The sequence below is a fragment of the Lacerta agilis genome, chromosome 2, assembly GCF_009819535.1.
Source record: "Lacerta agilis isolate rLacAgi1 chromosome 2, rLacAgi1.pri, whole genome shotgun sequence".
NCBI classification, from domain to species: Eukaryota; Metazoa; Chordata; class Lepidosauria; order Squamata; family Lacertidae; genus Lacerta; species Lacerta agilis.
In genome coordinates this window covers 57,542,274-57,564,505 of record NC_046313.1, presented here as the reverse complement: position 1 = coordinate 57,564,505, position 22,232 = coordinate 57,542,274, and the positions used below count along the sequence as shown (strand labels likewise).

Below are 22,232 nucleotides of genomic sequence, written 5' to 3'. Positions count from 1 at the left end.
TGGTCCCTTCCAACTGTTCTATGATTCTGTGGTGGGGTGAAAATGAGGGAAATATTATATACATGCATGATAGACGTTTACAAGCAATTTTTCTAAGCAATGTGGAGTAAAGTTGCTTCTGGGGCCCCACCGGAATTAGGGACCCTGGAATTTAAAATTCATTAGTTTCATAGTAGATCTGCCCCTGGTTGCATTACCCATTCTGAGTGAGCAATTCAAAGAGTGGGATGTGCAGCAATTGGGACTACACAGTAGGCAGTACACATCTGTTTATAGGAGGCCCCTGGAACATGTTTTTCACAGTTGCATGAAGCTGTGGTGTTTAGGACATGGTGCTCATGCACACAGTGCACATTTGAAATAAGTCCACGGAACCATCTCCTACCTGATGTTCTTTTGGGGTTTCAAATGCCCCTGATGTGCACCTCGTAGCTGGAATAAGAAGAAAAGCATGGTTTTGTATTGGTAATTAGAGAGTGCATATTTTAATATTCTGTGCTGCAATCCCAGTAGGGGGGAAATTAGCCTCTGCATACTCAGCTCCATGCTTGTTAACGTCAAGGGCAACATGCCCATTAGTGTCTGTGAGAAAGAAAATAGGAGAAGATGCTGCTTTATGCACTATTGGTGCACAGATAATTCTTCAGAAGCAGGTTTTGGCATGTGACTAGCTGGATGTAATCACAATGCACTAACTAAAAGCAAAGTATTCCTCAGACTGATAACACCTGTAAGGCTAGCACATTGGAGATGAAATACGTTAAAGGAAACTTCTTAATGCAGCATAAATTTCTGATGGCTAGGAAATTTTGTTCATTTACAATGCATACAAAGAGAAGTAAAGAATATACGTTGAAACAAAAGAACAAAATGCCTGGGGTGATGGTATGAGGAAACTGGCCTCTCCCCTTGTTGGTTCTTATCAGCAGACGTTGCACAAATCAACGAATACCTCAAAATTAGCCACATGTCTTACAACATCTGCCATCTATTTTCCAGTGGGATTTTAAAGGCGAGCATGTTGTGCTTTTGTTTGTTATTTTGCTGGGATTGAGTTAGGGTGTTTGGTCACTGAATTTATTATGGGCTATGGGAGGAAACTGCCTTTTTCTTTCATTGGCTTCCAAATAATTTTTGAATATGTAGATTATTTTGACCGCCAAATTTGCAACTCAGAGATCAGTACTGTGTCTTTAAATTCTTTGCTGCTTTCCTTCCTCCCTTAGGCCTGTCATCTTCCCCTCTCCACAACTGCTTGTGAAGCATACTTATCCTCAAGTGCTGCTCAGTTCAGCAGACAGAAATAGGGGCAGAAAATGGGACTGGGCAAGGTGGGGGGCACAGGCAAGAAGTGGTGCCGTTCACCTAATCTCCAGTTGTGCTGGGGAATGTAAAGGTTTAATACACACCTCTTAAGTTAGAGGCAAGAAAACCTGTAGATTAGATGATAAAATGAGGACATAGTAGTAAAGATTAAAAAAAAGGTAAAGGACCCCTGGACGATTAAGTCCAGTCAAAAGCAACTATGGGGTTGAAACATGTCTAGACTGAAATGGAATCAGATTTTTAAAAGCAAGCAATGGAGCGTTCATAGAATCAGAATTGTAGAGTTGGAAGGGACCACAAGGGTCATCTAGTTCCCCTGCAAGGCTGGGATAGCTCAGTTGATAGAACATGAGAACCTTAATCTCAGGGTCATGGGTTCAATTCCCACACTGGGCAAAAGAGTCCTGCATAGCATTTTGTGTACCAATTGTGTCATCTTGTGATAGTGTGCATTATTGTCACAAAGTAGGGTGAGCACAGGGTGTGGCAAAAATTACAGCTTTGCACTAGCGCAGCCATCCTTGCATGAAACACTTCATATTCATTTGCTAATCTGTGTGTGTATATGTGTGCACACACACGCATGCACAGTCCAAAGACAGTGACTGACCTAAGCTACTCAATTAAATTAAGGGAAAAAAGTTGAGATGATGAAGTTGAGATGATGAAATGAGGACATAGGAGTAAATGTTGGTTGAAACAGAAAGACGTCTAGAGTGAGGCTAAATTGAACTTTAAAAAAACAAGCAGGAGTGGAGATGTTGAGTGCTATGTTAATGGATGCCCAAAGGCTTTGCGTGCCATGTAGCATTAAATATACTTGGATATAAAAGATCCAAGTGTAGCAAAGAGAGAAAAGTACAAGGAGTAATTAAGGATAATGCAACAAAATATGAGATGGAGATGACAGAAGAGAACAGTGTGTGAATTCCAGAGAGTGAATGGGAAAGTGGCGGAAATAGAATTCAAATCCATTTTGTCAACTAGAAAATAAATACTAATATGGGTAGCTTCACCTAACTAAGATTTAATGAATGGTTACATTCATTAGATGGTAAGGTGCTGCTATATGGCATACCTGCTGAATACGCAAGGGAGTAAAAAGGGGGGAAACTGTAGGAAGCCAAGGATCCGGAAACAGGCAACTGACCAGTTTCTCAGACCCAGGAACTACTTACCCACAGTCTTGCCAGGATTCAAGCTCAGCTTATTTTACCTTATCCATTTCACCACTGTGATCAGCCAGTGGCCCATTGTGGTACTATATTTCATAGTTTAACTTGATCATTTTGGTTGCCCTTTTCTGGACCCTTTCCAGCTCTACAATAACCTTTTTGAGGTGCAGCAACTGTATACGGCATTCCAAGTGCCGTTGTATCACAGATTTGTGTAACAAGAGTTATGATATTGGCAGTTTTATTTCAATTCCCATTCCTGATTACCCCAACATGAAATTTGCCTTTTTCACAGCTGCTGCTTGCTGAGTTAACATTTTCAACAAGCTATCCTCTGTGACCCCCAAGATCCCTTTCCTGGTCATTCACGCTGATTCAAACCCCATTAATTCAGTATGAGCGAGGCAGTTCCTCCTGCTGCCATGTGCTGAGACAGAGAAGCAAGAGTTATATTTATTGAATTTGCATCACATCATACTGCAATGGGCTCCAGGCTGCTTACATTTTAGAAGTGCCTGCTGTTTCGTGTGATTCCCCAATGCCCCCTTTTAATCTTCTTTAGCCTTAGGATACATTTCTACAATACAGATATATATGCAAACATTGCGAACGCTCAAAATCCCAGGCAACACCCTTTCCCAGATTACCTTATGCATGAGAGCCCCTTTTCACCAACAGAAAACTTCGCCCTCATGGAGCTCACAATTTACTCATCTTATCCTCAGGCTCTAAAATAGAAATCAATTATCACATTAATAAAAGAAAGAAAAATCTCCTGATACCCTCTAGTGGCTGCAAACAAAAAATAATAGGAAATAATAGGGGGGGGGATCAGAATAATCAGCCATCTCTGGAAGATTCATCCTGAGGTGAAGGTGCTGGAGGTGATTTTAAATCATCAAAATAATTCAGATACCAAACTAACCTTGTCATTCCAATGCAATTGCCTAGTAACCACAGCCGAAAGAGCACATGTCACAAAAATGACATTTCCTGATGAATTTTGCTATCTGAGTGACTTGTTTCACAGCAACCAATGATACAGAAATAGGTCAGAGATAAAGAATTGGGCAGTGAATATAATTTTTTCTCAAAGACAAGAGCATGTGAAGGAAATAATATTTTAGGCAAAAAACATTCTGTACTGTAACTCTATCATGTTTTGTTTTGCTGTTGATTCCCCCCAACTTAATCAGAAATTTTGTTTCATGCAAGACAACACCATGGGCAATTGGATTTGCCAAACTGTAGGAACTCTTGGGAGTCAAAGGCATAAACTAAATACATATTACATGGAAAGGCGTCCTTGTCTGATTTTATTTTCTCCAGATTCTTGTTGCATACAGCAATATCCTGGCTGTTAATATCCTAGGGAGCACCGATTGGAATAAATTGCCTTGTGTGCAATTGCTGTAGGCAAAGTGGGACTGTTCATCATTCACTGATTTGATTTGTAGGAAGCTTTGCATTCTGTGAAGCCCAACACATATGCCACTACCCACCCACTGACTTCTAAAGCTCAGTTCTACATGCACTATCCGTGTGTGTGTGTGTGTGTGTGTGTGCGTGTTTATAGGTATATGTCCACATGCTTTTGAATGTTGTTGAGGATAAAAATGTATGCTATTGATCATAGAACAACACTCTACAGTTACTGTGATTGTTATTTTATTTTTATTTTTTTTAAAAGGCAAAGCAGAATCTAGTTTATGTCATGTCATGTCTTTGTTTTTCAGCCTTGTTTCAGTCAACAGAAAAAAACTAGCAACCTTGAGGCCTATGTCAAATGGTTCAATAGACTCTGCTATCTTGTAGCAACAGAAATCTGCATGGTAAGTTGAATACCATTTGTCTGACTGTGGAACTTCGAGACTATTTACTCACAAAAGTGGAGGATATATTTTTCTTGGACTAATCACAGAGTGTACTTTGGGTTTTTACACTTTTTACACTTTTCACAGAAACTGCGGTATATAAATGGTGAAATAGGCTATTGATGCAATGATAGAGCAGTAATTTTGCTGTAGAATTTTATACAGTTGTGTCCTATAAGTGGACTGTGTCTGAACAGTTTTCCTCTTGCCCAGCTCCTCTCCCAGGGAAAACCCGAACTTTTGTATTAAATTGGAGCAAACATCAATCTGGAGAAAACCTGAATTGCTCTTTGCTCCAATTGAACACCGTTGGTTGGCATCTGTCTGTATCCAACTCACATGTCCCTTCAGCACAAATATTCACACTTGCGCAGCAGAGATCCCCCTTCCCTCCTCCTTCGTGCACCTGGAGCACTCTTCAAATTTTCTCCAGATGGGGTGGGGAAAACCCTTAGAACAGATTTAGAAGGTGCATGAGGGGAGGGGGGAAGTTCCATTGTGCAAGCAGAGATCTTGCAATGATGGTGCACATTAGTTGGATACCACCCTTTGAATGCAATAGACTTGTACAGTAAATAATGGAAATAACTTATTATTGTGTTTTCTTCCAATCATGGTCTTAAGGAAAACCAAGCAGAAGTATGGGGTGCTATCGTTTCAGTATCACCCTGTACCATTTGGTTGTTGAACTAACCCAGGGTACACACTCCCCATACATACGAAGCATTTGTCTTCCCCCAAGGAATCATGGGAACTGTAGCTTGTTAAGAGTGCTGGAAACTGTTGCTCTGTGAGAGGTAAACCACAGTCCCCAGTATACCTTGGCGGAAGTCATGGGCTTTAAACGTGTGGTGTGTATGCAGTCTTATCTGAGAATGTTTGGGATAACTATTCTCTTGCCAAGACTTATCTGCCTAAAGATGTCATGTGGAATTGTACAGGAGGGAGAGAACACAAGTGTTCCTGCTCACTTCAGCTCTAGTCCACTCACTGGAGCTATGTGGCCCTTGACCATTTCCCCCAGAGAAAATATGGCCCTTGACTTAGAGGTTGCCCACTCTACTTCTAGAACATACAGAAGTGCCCATTGTCTGTGACAGAATACTGGATCGATTGATGCTAGGTAATTTTCACTATATCTGTTTCCAGCTAAATCTCTTTCACGATTCAGTCCTTCTGACTAACTTCCTTTGTTATCATTAAAAAGAGATGGGAGCATGAAAAACACTTGTAATATGATGAACAATGTATAACATTTGAAATTATTGTGAACCGAAGATTTTAAGGACGTGCATTTACAAATGTAAAACGAAAGAACCAAGAAGGGAAGTGGAGGGAAGTCAGGGAATTTTGGAAATCTCACATTGGGGAGTTGTGATGTGATATTTTTATTTTCTGTTATTGTAAAAATTTATAAAAAATAGTATAAAAAAGAGATAGGAACAGGTCTGGAGGCTTTGGGAGGCCCTGGGCTAGGAGGACCTGGGAGGCCCAAACCTAATAGCATTTGATCATGAGAAACAAAACATTGTTACTAAGCAATAGGGCCTAGATAGTAAAATCTGCCTGTTTTTTGTTTTGTTTCATTTTATTAAAAGCAAGAAGCTGAGGCCCTTAGATTATGAGGCCCTGGGCTGTATCCCATGCAGCCCGTATGTAAATCCAACACTGGATGGGAGTATTGTGAAATACAAGAAACACAAAAGAAAATTCTCCAGAAATCTACTAATTTCAAGATTAATGTATTTTCTCTCCTCTTCAGACGAAGTTCAAAAAAAATTGCACTGATTGGCGCCAAGCCCAGAAAAAGTTACAGTAATTGACATTTTATTGATAGCTAGTTGGACAGACTATCAGTGGAATTAATAGTCTTTAAAGTACAGGTTTATGTGTCAATGTTGGGTCATTGCTTGAAGACATTTTTAAAGGTATAATAGACTTTGGTCACTCTCCCTGATAGGATCTTTGATTTTGCAAGTTGCCAGCAATGAGTGTCATTAATCAAACAGCTTGAATGGGATTTTGTAGCTGTTTTGAAATCAATTGATTGAACTGTAGAATAGGGCATCTCTGTCTGGCACAGTGTTCTGACATCTTCCAGGGTTTTTTTTTTTTTTACACTTGTCTTCCATACCTGTTTTATCTGTCTGTTTATTTGCAGCCTGCAAAAAAGAAGCAGAGAGCACAAGTCATTGAGTTTTTCATTGATGTTGCTCGCGAGTGCTTTAACATCGGGAATTTTAACTCGCTGATGGCAATCATATGTAAGTGTGTTATTGTCATTTCTGAATGATATTAGGGATACATAAAGTGGATTCCCTTTCCTAATTGTTGTAACCTGCCCTTGGACCTTAGGGTGTAATAATAGTAACAATAACAATAACCGTAACAGCAACAACAATAGCAACAACAACAATAAACTCCTCCTCTGTTCTTTTTCCTCTTCTTCTCCTCCAGCCGGTATGAACATGAGTCCAGTCTCCAGGTTAAAGAAGACTTGGTCAAAAGTGAAAACAGCCAAATTTTTTATTCTCGAGGTAAAATGTTCAGAATTACATATTTTCTATTCATGCGTTTATTTAAACTGAATATTCATAGGCAAGGGCCAAATGATGGACTTTGCATATCACATTAAATTAAAGATGGAAAAGAAGTAAAAAGAAGAAATATCAGGAATAAAATCCAGACCACAAATGGGTGCAAATGTATTCTTTTCCAGTCTTGTCTATTTAGCGCAGGCCATAGTTAAGAGCTATACTGAGTTCTGGCATTATCTTGACTCAACTAGCAACCCTCATGCTAGGATTGACAGCCATTAAAACCAGAGAATATATCAAACAGTTAGCAAGTTATGAGCAATAAGTGCTTGAAATCTGTCAACAGGGGAAATGGCACATCAGACTATCCCTTGGTAATTTGTCCACAATTGGGAAATGTCTGTATTTGCTTGGAATCAATTGTGAAGCTCACTGCTGAGGTTCCCATGATAATGTAGGTTAGGCGAGCCATTTCTTCTTTGGGGTACTTTCAGAAGATCATTTTAAGGTGCAACTCTCAGGTATACCTGTGTTTCTTAATTCAGTTAACAAGTTCCACATACTATACAACTGTTGTTACTGCTTCAGTCGGTCCTTCTTGGCACACACCTTTGCTTGTCTTGGTACAAGTGGGCTCTCTCTTGAAAAACCGAGTGGACTGCCAATTTGTCCAGCACACAAAGTTGAAGTATGCCTGTCTCATTTGTAGATGTTTGTGCACGTTCACACACACACAAGTGTTTGATGTAATTACATGGTCGCACCACTGTACAATCCTGGCATCGCTCTGCACTCCGGAAACAGATTAATCGAGGAGTGGCAGTTGCCGCTTAATATTCTGCCGTTAGGGTGAACCATGTGTTCTCTGTGTGAATGTCTGTGCCTAACAACAACGAAATAAGTAGTGGCCACTAGCAAACAAACAAAAATCATCTTATGGAAGCATCTTTAGAAGCACTCTTAGAGGACTGAAGGGTTTTTATCGTGACAAAAATGGTACGGACTGGTCACTCTTAAGAAACTAGATGAAAATAAATGAATAGAAATTGACCTGAAAAGGAGGTGTTGGGTAGTTTTCTCTCCAGTTCACCTGTATTGCTTACCACGTCACCTTTGCACTGCAAAGGCAATTCAAAATATCTTCTGACCTTCCAATGTTTTCTTCCTCTCTAGCATCAAATGGACCCTACAGGTAATTTTTATAACTACAGAACTGCATTGCGGGGAGCTGCACATCGGTCCCTAACAGCACACAGCAACAGGGAAAAGGTATTATTATCACCATCACATTCATTTTATTTTTCCTCCAAGAAGCTCTGCACAATAAACATGCTTCTCCACCCATATTATCCTTACAACAATCCTGCAAAGGTTGGTTAGGCTGAGAGATAACTGGACAAGGTCACAAGGTCAATGAGCTCCATGACCAAGCAGCGACTCAGCCTGTGTCTCCTTCACCTGCTCCAGATCACCATGCTACACTGGAACTGTTTCTTTTCACAGCCCATACTGGCTGGTTTTATAGTTGTTCATCTTTTCAACATCCCTGCATGAGAGGCAAAATACTGTGATATTCTGAAGGTTGCACCCAACTGTTGCTCAGCTGTCAGTAAGTCTTCTATCAGCAGAGCAGGGAGGGAAGAAATACTCAGTGATTCCTCGTTCCCCCACTGGAGGGTTCCCCAGCCCTCTGGAGCAGAGGCAAGACAATGTGGTGCAGGTCCTTTGAAATGAAGATTCTGCAATTATATAGGCTCAGAATTTGGCTCCCCGATTGTCTCAGCTGCAAGTAGCGAAGTGGGGAAGAGCCCACACCACAGGGGAATCTTTTGCCCTAGTCTGAACAAATAGATCCATGGGGAGATGATAAGAGGTATAATAAGGAGGGATATATATAATAAGGAAATGAATATGAGACAGACACATTCATGCTTGAATGAAAAGCTGATACTTTTGAGATGCTTATGCAGTCTGTCTCTAAGGTATAGCCATGCAAGCCTGTTTCTCTGTTACTTAGCTCATTTCCTGTGGAAGTCATTCATGCTGGTTACATGGGAAAGTTTCTCTTTAAAACCAAGGGCAACAGAAGGTTAATAGTCAGATGGAAATGCGAGGGATAAAGACTACATCCTCCTTTAACTGAATGCATAATGTGATAGTTGCCAAGAAGGTGTTTGTGCATCAAATCCAGCACCTCATCGTGGTTTGGTGTTTTCGAATCCCACAGCCACTATAGCTATAATGCTGCTCTCCAAGCCTCAATGACATTTCTTCATTTTTTAAAAAAATGTAATATTTTTACTCACCCTGAATCAAATGAAATGAAGTGAAATGAAATGTGATTTAAAGATAAATATTGTCCACTGCTGGATGTATACCCAAGCCCTCCCTTCTTCTTTTGAAGTATATAATATAATCTGACACTTTGGGCTTCTTCTTTTTTTAATGCTTGAATAGATGTGGAGGGAAAGACAGAGGTTAAATTATCCATTTATTAAAACGGGTAGTGATTGAATATATTTTTTGAAAGTTAAAAAACAGGTTTGAGTTGTGACTTGCTGTGGAAAGTGTGCATGCCCACACACATACAGAGGATTTGTTATTTGAATGGAAGTGTATATTACATCATGGAGTGGATTTTTTTTTCAGGCAAGTGCAGGAGATGAATATCTTAAGACCTTAATTGACTATCTGATTTGACTTGCAAATTCTCAGCACGTTGAAGCAGACACAGTGACTGCTGCTCACAGTAGACTACACATTCAATGTGTCATGCATTCCAATGGACTGTTATCAGAAAGTAACTGTGTGGAGAATTTAATTTAGGGCTGTGCAGAAGAATAGAATCTGAACAGGGAAGCCAAAATGACATTCTTACAGTGTGTATTGATGCTTTCTACTTTTGAAAGCTGGGATACATTCGGGTACATTCCATGACTCTTTGTGTTTGATTTTTAAAAAATTGTTTATAGTTATGTCATTCATTGTTTATTTACATAATTTATATCCTGTCCCTTCAATGTGTATTTACGCTTCCAAGACACTCAACAAAGCAATAAGGAAAAGTACAAAAAGTATCATAGTAAAAAAGAAAAGAATGGTGTAAAGTGTAGAAATAGTGGGGCCCTCTTTGTTTGACAGACAGAGTGGGAGGGAGTGGGGAATTCTAATGGTTGCCCTTAGTGTAGGGGTTTTTTTGTATCACTGGATTGTTAATTTGCTCATGCGATTTATTGGACTTGTTTTTTATGGATTCTGTGATTTTCATATATTATTTTTCCATATATTATCAATAATAATAATAATAATAATAATAATAATAATAATAATAATAATAATAATAATAAATATTCCCCATCCCGGGATTGAAATATTCACTGAACAGCAGGTTTGAATTTAGAAATAATAAAGAAAACTACAGTATAATAAATAGGATTGGGGAGCAATCTTTACCTCTATGCAGGACTCCCAGCTCAGCAGGGCTTTTTTTTATTATTGCCTTGCCAAAGTTGGCAGCTGGGCCAAAAGGTGGGGGGGGGGTCAGGCAGATCACTGCACCAACCTGAACTTCCCATGCCTTCATGTGATGGCAGCGGGTCTGGCTCAGGATCCAGCAGATCCCAGGACAGCTCAGCCCCACCCCCTGGAAGGCTCTATTTTCTTGGCATCACTCTGCAGTTGTGGTCTGGTTCCCTCCGCCTGAAGCAAGATGAGTGCCGCATCCCATAGTTGCCTCTGACTGGACTTAAGTGTCCAGGGGTCCTTTATCTTTACTTTTTTACCTAATAAGGCAGGTCCCCTGAGAGGATTGCAAAGATGAGGAGGCTCTCTCTCTGTAGTTGCCAGCCATTGCACTTCAGATTGTGTAGTGCAGAAAGGTCTCAGGTGGCTGTCTTAGTGGACAGGCTGACTGATGTGAGAGAAGGCACTCTTAACAGGTATTTCAGGCCCAATCCATGTACGGCTGTAAAGATTAAGAGCAACCGTATGCAGAGGAGAAGCAACCTGCTCCAGTACCCGGGGCGGTGCTCGTCCCAGGGGGATGGTGCGCGGCTTGGGGCGTGGCACACAGCCCAGGGGGGCGCGCGGCCTGGCGGGACATGGTGAGTGGTGCATGCGGACTCCCCCCCCCCCGGAACGCCCCTGACAGTATATCTAGCATAGTTGCACCAACCCATTTTATGTAGCAGTTCATAGGAGGATGAGAGCGTGAGGATACTTTATGTGCTCTTCTCATTATCTGCCTAATGATGACTCTTTCATCAGTCCCTTGGCCCAACCTATGCGTGTGCACTCATTTCAACTGGGTCAAAATGATCTCTCACACACCTTCCATCTACACACACATACACACAAACACACCAGAAAATACAAAATAGGTTAAAATACATATCAGAAATCCAACTTACAGCATATGCAGATAAATCACATGAAAAGCAATGTGGGAAGTGGTTAAAGTGCAGAATTCTTGTTGAAGTGTGGCAATCAGAACTGCTCACAGTATTCCAAGTATGGTTGCAGTACATGATGACATTATGATATTAGCAGATTTCACTTCAATCCATTTCCTAATGATCCTTAGCATAGCATTTACCTTTTTCACAGCTGCCAGCCACAAACTGGGTTAACATTTTCAACAATCTATCCACTATGACCTCAAGATCTTTTTCCTCGTCAGTCATTCACCGCTACTTTAGACCCTATTATCATCAGTGATGTGGATATGAATTTTCCCCAGAGTGCTCTGTTTTTCTGCAGAAAATTTTCTGTGTCATAAGGTCGTTATTAACAATGAATGGCTGCCAATTGCAAATAAGAAATCAGGCTAGCTTTGCTTACTAAACACAAGCAAAGTAAACATGCTAAGTTAGGCTATTCTCTAGGGCATCAGAACATTATCTGTTGCAAATTACCATATGCAAATTATCCTAATTTGTGGAAGTACTGATAATTATATCCTATTACAATTCACTTACTTGTGGAACCACATTTGGGCTAATTTTTCAATATGAAGATTAGCTTTTGATAGTTGGGAGTAACAGGAGAGGAGCAGCTACGTTATCCTTTTATCATACACTTACTTTTGTGTCTTGAATATTTTAGCTTTAGCAAGGGCAAACTCCCTTCTGGGATTCCGACTCGCTTTCTTTTTTGGTTGCACATACTGCTCAGGCACACCAGTACCATAAATAACTTGAGGACATTGGTTGCCAAACCAAATGACTACTTTACTGCTACACTTTTTCCAGAGTCTTACCTTTCCTCAAGGCTATAGTACTCTAGTGCGTACTTAAGTTACAGTTCAGTTCATTTACCAAAGGACCAGGGGATATATTTGAAAGTTATGCCCACCTGACATATTCATTCTCACTTTAATAGAAACTATAGCTCCTGTAGGAGAGACAGGAATTCACTAGCTAGGTGAGTTTAAATCTTCTTCAGTGAGCCTGGCACAGTGTTTTATGAGTGAAGAGGAGCTGGCCTTATAAGACCCTTGCAAGCTACACTCCAGGTCAAGTTATAGTGAAATGAATAGACCACTGTTGCTCTGCAGGATAACCTAGCAGACTTGCTTACCTACCTTTGCCCTGTCCTTGGGTGTCTGAGAGAAAAATGTCTACAGTGGGAAATGCAAAAAGAGAGTCAAGTATAAGGGCAGTGGCAGAAGAATCTGTAGTGTATCTGTGTTTATATATCTGAATAGAATGCTATGGAACACTTTCTCAAGTGAAGTCCACCTGGCATGGATACTGACATCTTTTGGGTGTCTAAATTAAGCCTTCCCTCTTTTTCCAGGCATTTCACAGATTATGATTGAGCTATGTTAATGTTTTAAGTTTGTATTACTCAAGTATTATGTTCATATATAAAAGTATTTATAGACCACTATTTCACTGTAAAAAAATCAAAGTAGTTTAAAACAAAAGTACATAAATCCATACAGTGAAAACCATATAGTCCCCAGACTTGGTAAGTTAAGCACAGTTCCGAATCTGGGGGGAAAAATGGCATATTTTGGTATATACCAAACATGGCATAAGACAAGATAGATACCCAGTCTAAATCCATGTTGCTTCATTTGATACTTTTGAAATTCACACCAGGTGAGGATCAAACTTAGTGTGAAACATCCAGCAGATAGGTACCGACTTCACGGCATATCTTTCATTCCTTCCTCTGAAACTTCTTTAAATCAGAGCCTTTGTCATGTTAAGTCACGAGCATCTACTTTTCCATATGTTGGCTTGATTGGGGTTGAATTGTTAATGCTCACTTAATCAAGGGCTTTTGTAACTTCATTGTGCTCTTTGCCTCTTCACTGTCTGTGCACTGGTGAAAGTTAATCACCTTGCTTATTAAAATGTGAATGTTAACAAAATGATCTTAAATATTGATGTTACTGAAATATTAATAGGTAATAAACTGAAACCTTAATTCCACAAAGCTTAGATAGATTGTGTTTTGCCAATTCACAGAGAAAATCTCTTCAGCATGACAGCTATTTTGTGGGTTGTTATCTCTTGTATCTCCTCTAGGCCTCACTAGTATTAGTATTTCGTCATTAGGGTAGTACTGTACACTGAAAAGTTAATCTCTCTTTTCTTCTTGTGAATGAACAGTTCTTTCATGCATAAAGAACAGAACTCCAAAAGATAATAGTCATGCCATTCTTTTCACAGATTGTGATCCCGTTCTTCAGCCTACTGATCAAAGACATTTACTTTTTGAATGAAGGATGTGCCAACCGCCTTCCAAACGGACATGTCAACTTTGAAGTAAGTGCAGCAAACATCTTTGTAAAGCAAGTGGTTGATAGGTTCTTTGAGCCCTTGTGCTTATGTTCCAGTAGAGTACAACAAAAAACATACATGAACAAAAAAATATTACCTTGATTACCCCCAAAATCAAACAATTCCCAGCAGACTTTTTCATACAAATCCTATAAACATTTTTTACTTAAGAGATTTTGATTTCAGATAGCATGATCCAAAAGTTCATTCATATGCAGAAACACCATGCACACAAGGGGGGGGGGGTTCTCTCAACTCCCTTTCATGCTGAACCCCCCGCAACAACTCAAAAGTTATCTCCCCCTTCAGAGATTTTAATTTTTTTGTTTTACATGTTTTAAAAGATAGAGCAGTTGGTGGGATTAAACTTCTGGTTCATATTCCGTGCCATCAAAACTGTTGTAGTTTTAAATTCCAAGTGTTGGATGAAATGCCTGTCATTTAAAACACGGTTTAATAGCAGCAGAGGAAAAGAGTAGCCTGTGTGTTATGTGAGACATGTGCATTGCTTACCTGAGATGTGCAGATTTTATTACAACTGCATATCTCTTTTCTTTATTCCTTAAAATACATATTTCTATGCTGCCTTTCATATGCAGTTATCAAATCACCATCATTTCCTTCCATGTGTTACAGAAACACAAGGAAAGCTGTGCTGGACAAACAATCCACTTGCTCCTACCTTTTAAAAATAATATACCAGACACATTAAGCAGCTAACATTTTTGAGGAATGTTAAAACTACAGAAATAATTTTACTGATACACAAATTCCATTTATCTAGACAATACTTCTTTTCCCCCAATCCTTACAGAAATTCCTGGAACTGGCTAAGCAAGTAGGTGAATTTATAACATGGAAACAAGTAGAATGTCCATTTGAGCGAGATGATAACATCATCCACTATTTACATACTGCGCCCATCTTTACTGAAGATGGTAAGAAATTCCTTTTTTTGACAAATGCTATAGTGGTTCACTACTAGCATTGTTCCATAGTTCATGATAAAATATGATTTTCAAAATGTGTCATCGTACAGATCCATTGTCTACAATATAAGAATGATTATCTGGGCCTTTATTGTTTCCATAACTTTTTGACAAGGCATCTTGCTCGTAGCAAATCATCTGCATGCAGTGATCACAGAGAAACAGGCCTGACAGTCATACTATGAGGGGCAGTTCTGAATGTCATTGCTGAAAGCATTCAAAGACAGAGTTACTGTTCCCTATAAGTCAACCAGTCCAGCTCTCTTTGAGTTTGTGATGGCTGTAGGCAGGGAAAGCAGAGCTCAGCTCACAGCAGACATCTAGTTACCTCTTAATATGTGCTTAAAGGGGGAGAACCCTTTCAATTCAGTTCTTTCATCGTGTAATTAATCATACCCATTTGCAAATGAGTTTTTGTCTGACTTCTCTTCCTACCCATCCAATCTATCATGTTGCTCTCTGCCATCTCCTAATGGGTTAAATCAGTCGTATCCCATTATCATCAGCATTGGAGATAAGGGCTGAATTTGCTAGCTTTGCCTAGACATACCCACAGGCTTCACTGACTTTTGGATTCCGTCTGAACTTTTTGATTTTTAAAGAGCAGCCTTTAAAACTCATCCACATTAATCAAACAGGACAGCTGAGACTTCACTGGCCATACATGAATTTAGAATGTAGCAAGGAAAAATTATGTCCAAGCTCCACAAGCAACAGCTGCCCAAGCTAACATATAGCTATATAATTATAGTGAGCTCTATAAAAAGGAAACAAGAAGAGCGTAACTCTGGCAGTGCTCAGAGTCTTCTGGAACAGCCAAGGGCATTTCAGAAGATCTGCATAGACAGGAACTCTACCTTGTTCAAGTATTGATTCCAGGAAGGTGAAGCCCACAGGTTGGCAAGGAGAAAGCAGGTCTGGTAAGATTTCTGAGGCTGCAAGAAAGTCCAGAAATAAACCAGGCAGCCCAGATTTAATCCACAAGTTCCAGGGGCTCTTGGCTTTGGATCACTGAGCTGGAGCCTCCATGGCCCAAGCTGACTCTCCTAACCAGACTGGTTCCTCCTGTGTTCCATGGCAGACTCTTGGCTGCTACTTTTGGCCACTCCCTTTCCCCAACTAGGATTGCTTTGCACACTATTGCCCTCAGTTGATGCTACTTCTCATTTGAGCAGATGTGCAACCTTCTAGATAGTATCAGCCCCAGTGAGCATGGCCAGTGGTCAGGGATGTTGGGAGTTGTAGTCCAGCACCACCTGGAGGTCGCCAGTCCTGTTGTAGAAGAACCTTTTACACATTATATGTGTAGTTATCACCCATGATGATACATACACTGATATGGTCCAGTACCAGTTACACATCTTTTCCTCTTTAGTAAAAGCTGTTTGCAGCAATTCAGTCAATTAACATTTGCATAGGGATGGGGATGAAGATCCAGGTGCACATCTGTATCTCCATACATGCTGGCTCCAATCACCCATTAAGTTTAAACTTTAGTTACAGATATTTAAGCACTTTGAGCGTGTGTTGCTTGATACTGTGCATGCTTACTCAGATGTGAGTCCCACTAAGTGTGCAGCTGAGTGTCAGCTTACCTAAGAAACATAAAACTCTTTGTTTGATTAGAATTCTAACTTGTGGGCTACTGATCGTCTCAATAAGGAATGTTGCCTTTTAAAACTTCTTCTTTTTTAAGGTTTGTATCTGGCTTCCTATGAAAGTGAAAGTCCGGAAAACCAAACTGAAAAAGAGAGGTGGAAAACCTTGAGGTAGTATTTCATTTATGTTGGGTCATGATCTTCTGAAGTAGAAAATAGGTAGATATGGGCATAGAGAGGGTGGCTACTGGAGTCTGCACACATAGCTCAGTCAGTAGAGCTTGATACTCTTTAATCTCAGGGTCGTGGGTTCGAGCCCCAAGTTAGGCAAAGGATTCCTGCATTGCAGGGAGTTGGACTAGATGACTCTTGTGGTCCCTTCCAACTGTACAATTCTTTGATTCTGTGAACACACACACATATATATACACACACATGTAATGGATGACTCCTTTTAATGGGAGACCCCTTTTGGGAAGGGGCAACTGATACTGGAGAAGTGGAGGAAGGAGGGCATACTACTGTGACATGCACTTGTGTGTGTAGCTTGGCTCAAAGGCAGTAATACCATAAGATAATTACTTTTGCCTAAAACATGGGTAGGCATACTAAGGCTTGGGGGCCGGATCCGGCCCAATCGCCTTCTAAATCTGGCCCGCGGACAGTCCTGGAATCAGCATGTTTTTACATGAGTAGAATGTGTCCTTTTATTTAAAATGCATCTCTGGGTTATTTGTGGGGCATAGGAATTCGTTCATTTTTTTTTTTTTTTTTACAAATTACAGTCTGACCCCCCACAAGGTCTGAGGGACAGTGGACCAGCCTCCTGCTGAAAAAGTTTGCTGACCCCTGGCCTAAAAGCACACTAATGGCCAGAATATAAGCATGGCTGCTTGGGTTCAGATTGACCTTAGAACTAAGTCTCCAACACTTGGGAACACTTAGGTATTCTCTTCCACCCAATTGTTACCAGTGATTATGTTGCATTATGCCGCTGGAGTTGCTTGTGTTGCTTATACCATAGAGATAGCTGTGCTAGTTTCCATCCCTGACAATAGAATAAAAGGGCACATCACATGAAGCCTAGCTTTTAGAGGATGACTTAGTGAAATGGGAACCACTCTGCTGTGACATACTGATTCTAGAATGAACAAGCTGAATTAGATTGAAGGGTCAGGACTATTACCTTAAAAAAAAAAAGTGCACAGCAATGTTCATAATATGACTTCGTTAGAAAGCATAAATACAGAAAACTTCACTATTTAGTTTCTTTTTACTGCTACAGTAAGACAAATTTTAAGACTGAAGATGCTGTTTGTGACCACTTATCTTTCCTAAATGTGTCCTCACAATACATGGACAGAAATAGCTGGAAGATGCATGTCTTTGTGTCTTAGAAACATTTGACAATATATCAAAATGTGAGCAAGAAAAGTGGTAACATGGAGAGCAATAGTTTCCTCTATTGCTTGGTCAACAAAGCATCTTGTTTAATATGTGCCTCAGCAGTGTAGGTATTCCAGAGGTTCTCCTGAGGTTAAGGGCTACACCATTTGAGTTTCTCCTTTGCTCCTGTTACTTCCCTTGGGCATTTGACATAGCCAGTCATCTTATCCAGTGCAGAACAGAAAACATGGCTATTCTGAATTACTCTATACCACACTAACTTTCTTGCTCTTTTACCTATTCTCACGTTTCTCCTTTGCAGGACAACTATCTTAGGAAAGACTTGAAGCTAAAGATCTGTAATTGCAGTAGGACAAACAAACAAACAAAATCAGCAAAACTACTTTGCACTACTGATTCCAAAGATGCCTATTTGGGATTTATGAGATTTTATTCTTTATTTTTGTGTGCATTTTGGACTATTTGTGGTTCACTGGATTCAGAGCTGTATTTTTACTGCACGCACAATGATGTTTTCTAGCTACACTTGAGCAGCAAAAGGCCAGGAGGTGGCTTCTTCATGGCTGTACCAGAACAGAGTTCTTATCGCTGTTGTCTCTGTCTCTGAAGGAAGAGCAAATGGCACGGAGAGCCATGGTGCTGCAAACACAAAATACTTTCATTGGAAAGGTACAGGGTGTGTATCTCTGAAGCAGGGTGTATTGGACAATAACTCTCCAAGAGCTGTCAAAAGTGTATCATGCTAAACACAGCATTAATCTGGCCACTTGCTACATAAGGGGGGAAGAAAACCTTGTTTTTTCCTCTACTGCTTTCAGCCTCAGTGAACAATATTCTGATGGCAGGAGATAAAAGACTTAATACAAAGCCACATCAGTATGGAAAAATCCATGCAAACGCTTCCCTTAAAAAAATAATAATACAGAAGCATATGAGCTGTGAACATTCATTATTTCTCCTTGTTTGAACTGTATATCATTATTATTTTTTTCCTTACAGTCAACTGCTAAGCTGTTCTGATGAAGTCAATGGCTTTCAGTCATACTTACCTCTGTATAAAGCATGTAGCATATTCTCTAGTTCTGTTGACTGATGACTCAGAGAATAGTCTTCAAAGGGGCCTTACCTCATTGACAATTGATGGAAGATTAATCTGTTAAGGGCTCTAACAGTTACTTTCCTTTTGCCTGCTCATTTTGTCTTCATGTCTAAGGCAAACAATATTTGAGAGGGGGAATTACTAGACGTTGGGGCTCTTTTTCCAGTGCATTTGAGAGAACACTTTTCACTCTATGAAATGTTGCACTTGGGTAAAAGAATTGTCTACGCACTGTTCATAAGGTTGGTTTCTTATTTTATATTTCTCCTCTTTATGGTCACTGCTCTCCCACTACGTGAACAGTTTGCCATCTATTATGTTGTTCGATAGAGATCAGGAAGCTGCTGCATAATACAAATGCCAAGTAATAATTGCTTAGTTATTGTACTTTCATGTAAAACAGATGTAACATAACTCTTTTTAATAATTTAAATATGAGTAATGGGATGGAAGTGAAATTCATAGCTTTGTCACTAACTGTATAGAACTATGGGGAGGTGTGCAAGCCTTCACATAGTAACTGAGGCTGTTTTTGTAACAGGATTACCAGTTCAGATGTTGACAACCACACTATACATGTTGTAAGTTTGGTCTTGGAATGACATGTGCTCACTACATATAAAAAAGATACCTGACACTCATATAAATGAGTGCATATAAATGCATTCATGGTCAGCCAAATTTCAGGATTCTTCCATCTCCAAAAATAAAAATGAAAAGCTGGAAGGAAAATAGAAGTTGGGTGTATCCTGTGAACAATTGATTGCCACACATTAGTGGCAGCTGGTACAATCCACAGAGCCACCTCTGTTTCCCACCACGTGTAAGCTTTTAGCATAATGATCAAGGATGAAACAGACACTCTACTGAACAAGCATTAGACACTAGGATGTGTTTGAACAGTAACTTAGCTAGACTGTTGATTTCAAGCTCTGAGTGTTTGCCCACATGAGACTTCCTCTGGGGCTGCTCAGAAGCTGACACTGGTGCTTTCTTTCAAATGAGGCAGTCCTAACCTCTGAAATGCAACTCAATGACTGCATCTACAGGGACTTGTGTTATCACTTCTTGAAAAGCCTGTTTATACACTCCCTTGTCATTTGTGTTCTACAGTGACATCTTGTATCATGGCAGCTAATGCTGGCTTGAAAACACTTCATGCCAGTCTTTTACAAATAAGTTACTAGCTCATAAAAATGTATGCTTGCCTGCCCACCCACCCACCCACCCCTCCCAGACCTATGTGAATTAATTGTAGCCTAAAAGAGACCAGACAAAAAAGAAAGAGGGAAGGGGAAATATTTTGTAAGTTTCATTGCCTGCTCACCTTGGCAGATTCTTATTTGTCATCACAGACAACCAGGCAAGTGTCTATATACAAGCTTGATTCGTGTGATCAGCACCACTATGTGGTAAGGTTTTTTGTTTTTAACAAAGTTTACATTTTTTGCATAGAGTGCCACAATGTAGAAGTTGTTTTGGGTGGCTGTTGCATGAGAGCTGCAGTGTTTGGACCCACTGTTAAATCTATTGAGGTCTCTTTCCATAATGGTTTTCAGCATCTGCCTGGGAGGTAAGAGACCCGACTTTGAGAAACCTTAGATAACAGGTGAGTTGCTGCAGGACTGAAGAAAGGGGAAAGGTTATCTTAATCTTCAAAAGGAAGGAATTTGGCAAACCACACACCAGTCAGTTTGCCTTTGATACTAGAGAAGATGCTACAGTAAAGTTAATACACTAAAGGGTATTGTATTGCTGGAATCCTTGGTTGCATTTCTTATTGAGTTCCCTACCAGGAATGAACCAGAGGGGTGGTCTTAGCCACTCCCTTGACAAACAGAATGTGAAGCAGCCAGTCTGTAAGCATCTTGATAAGCAGTGATCAGCAGAACCCAGAATTGATTTGTCAGTAATAAATTCTGCCCAACTAATCTTATCTTCCTCTTTTTCATTAGCTAACTAGTATAATGGCTTGTGGAAACACAGTGGATTTGATTTAACAAAGCATTTGGGAGAGTCCCCCATGATATTTTGATTGGCAAAGTGGTTAATTGTGGGCTAGATGATAATGCTGTCAAGTAGATTCAGAGCTGGCTAGAAAACTACTCAAAGAGTGCTCATCAGTGTTATTCATCAAACTGGAGGGTTTTCAAGTGGAGTGCCATGGTGCTCCATCTTGGATCCAGTACTCTTTAGCATCTTTACCAATGATTTAGATCAGGGGCGGATGATCTTTTGTTCTCCAGATGTTGACAAACTACAGCTCGTATCATCTATGACCATTGGCCATCGAGATTTGAGTTCAGCACCTGAAGGGGCACAGGTTAGCCACCTCTGGATTCAGGTGGAGGCTATCCTTATCAAATTTGCAGATGACACAAAACTTGGAGAGATTGCTTCAGAAGACAGGATTTAAATGCAAAATGACCTGGATAGAATGGGAAGCTGGGTCAACCTTAACAAAAAGAAAAATGCTAAAATCCTCCACTTGGGTGAAGGTGGAGGGGAATCATGCCAAGGTATAAGGCGAGAGACACATGGTTTGGCAGCAGTACGTGTGAAAATAATATTGGGACTGCAGTAAATCAAAAGTTGACTTCAGCTTGCACAGTGGGGTTTCCCTTTCTTCTTGTCGCCCTTGCAGCCCCTTGTGCACCCTCCAGATCTGCTGCAGAGGGTTAGGGAATAAATTTAGGGGAGTGTATGAAGGGTTGTGGGGAAAGGGGGTGGATCTTGGAAGTCTGTTTGCACACCATTGTGTACAACCAACAGTTTCCAAGTCATAGAAGTAATAGTTTCATTTTATTATGTACTAATAGGAAGACGTAATCTGGAATATTGTGACTACCGGTAATTCTGGGCATTTCAAATTGGTTCAGAGGAGGGTCAAAGGTGTAGAATAAATCCTATGATCAAAATTGAAGGAACTGAATGGGCAGGATTCACCTAGCCAGCCTGTCAGAAGCCCTGTGCAAGTACTTCCAATTGTACAATGGGGCTCTCCCCCCCCCCCCCACTCTCCCGGCCTGCCCTCCACAAACCCCAAAATTGGCTCTGTGGAGGGTTAGGAGAACCTACAGAACTACACACAGGGAGAAGAGCGCTACATTGAGTTCCATTAAGTATGTTTAGGCTGGAAAAGAGAATGCTGAGGGAGGACATGATAGTACTCCTCAAATATCTGAAAGACTGTCCCACAGAAGAGGGCACAAGAAGACTGGACTAAAGCAAGTAGGCTTAAATTACAGGATGGCAGATTTTTGTTGAGCATTAGGAGAAATTTCTTAATGGTAAGAGCAGTTTGACAATGAAATCAGTTGCCAAGGAAAGCAGTGGCCTCTCCCTAGTTGTTGAAGGTCTTCAGACAGAAGTATGTTGGGACTGATCAAATTTTGGATTTCCTGCATGGGCCAAGAAGTTAGCAGGTGGACTCAAG

At 40.3% G+C, this 22,232-nt stretch overlaps 1 protein-coding gene across 3 annotated transcripts in view; it reads left to right on the top strand.

Moving 5' to 3' along the window:
• RASGEF1C (RasGEF domain family member 1C) overlaps window positions 1-18,066 on the top strand; it is an 84,765-nt gene extending 66,699 nt beyond the window's left edge. For all 3 annotated transcript variants that reach the window (XM_033140223.1, XM_033140221.1, XM_033140222.1), the window contains exons 7-14: window positions 4,238-4,333; window positions 6,537-6,639; window positions 6,833-6,912; window positions 8,086-8,181; window positions 13,593-13,688; window positions 14,518-14,641; window positions 16,389-16,461; window positions 17,999-18,066. In XM_033140223.1, the coding sequence (XP_032996114.1) occupies window positions 4,238-4,333; window positions 6,537-6,639; window positions 6,833-6,912; window positions 8,086-8,181; window positions 13,593-13,688; window positions 14,518-14,641; window positions 16,389-16,461; window positions 17,999-18,023 (693 nt within the window). In that variant the 3' untranslated portion in view covers window positions 18,024-18,066. The remainder of the gene's footprint in view (window positions 1-4,237; window positions 4,334-6,536; window positions 6,640-6,832; window positions 6,913-8,085; window positions 8,182-13,592; window positions 13,689-14,517; window positions 14,642-16,388; window positions 16,462-17,998) is intronic.
• The last annotated feature ends 4,166 nt before the right edge of the window (window positions 18,067-22,232 follow it).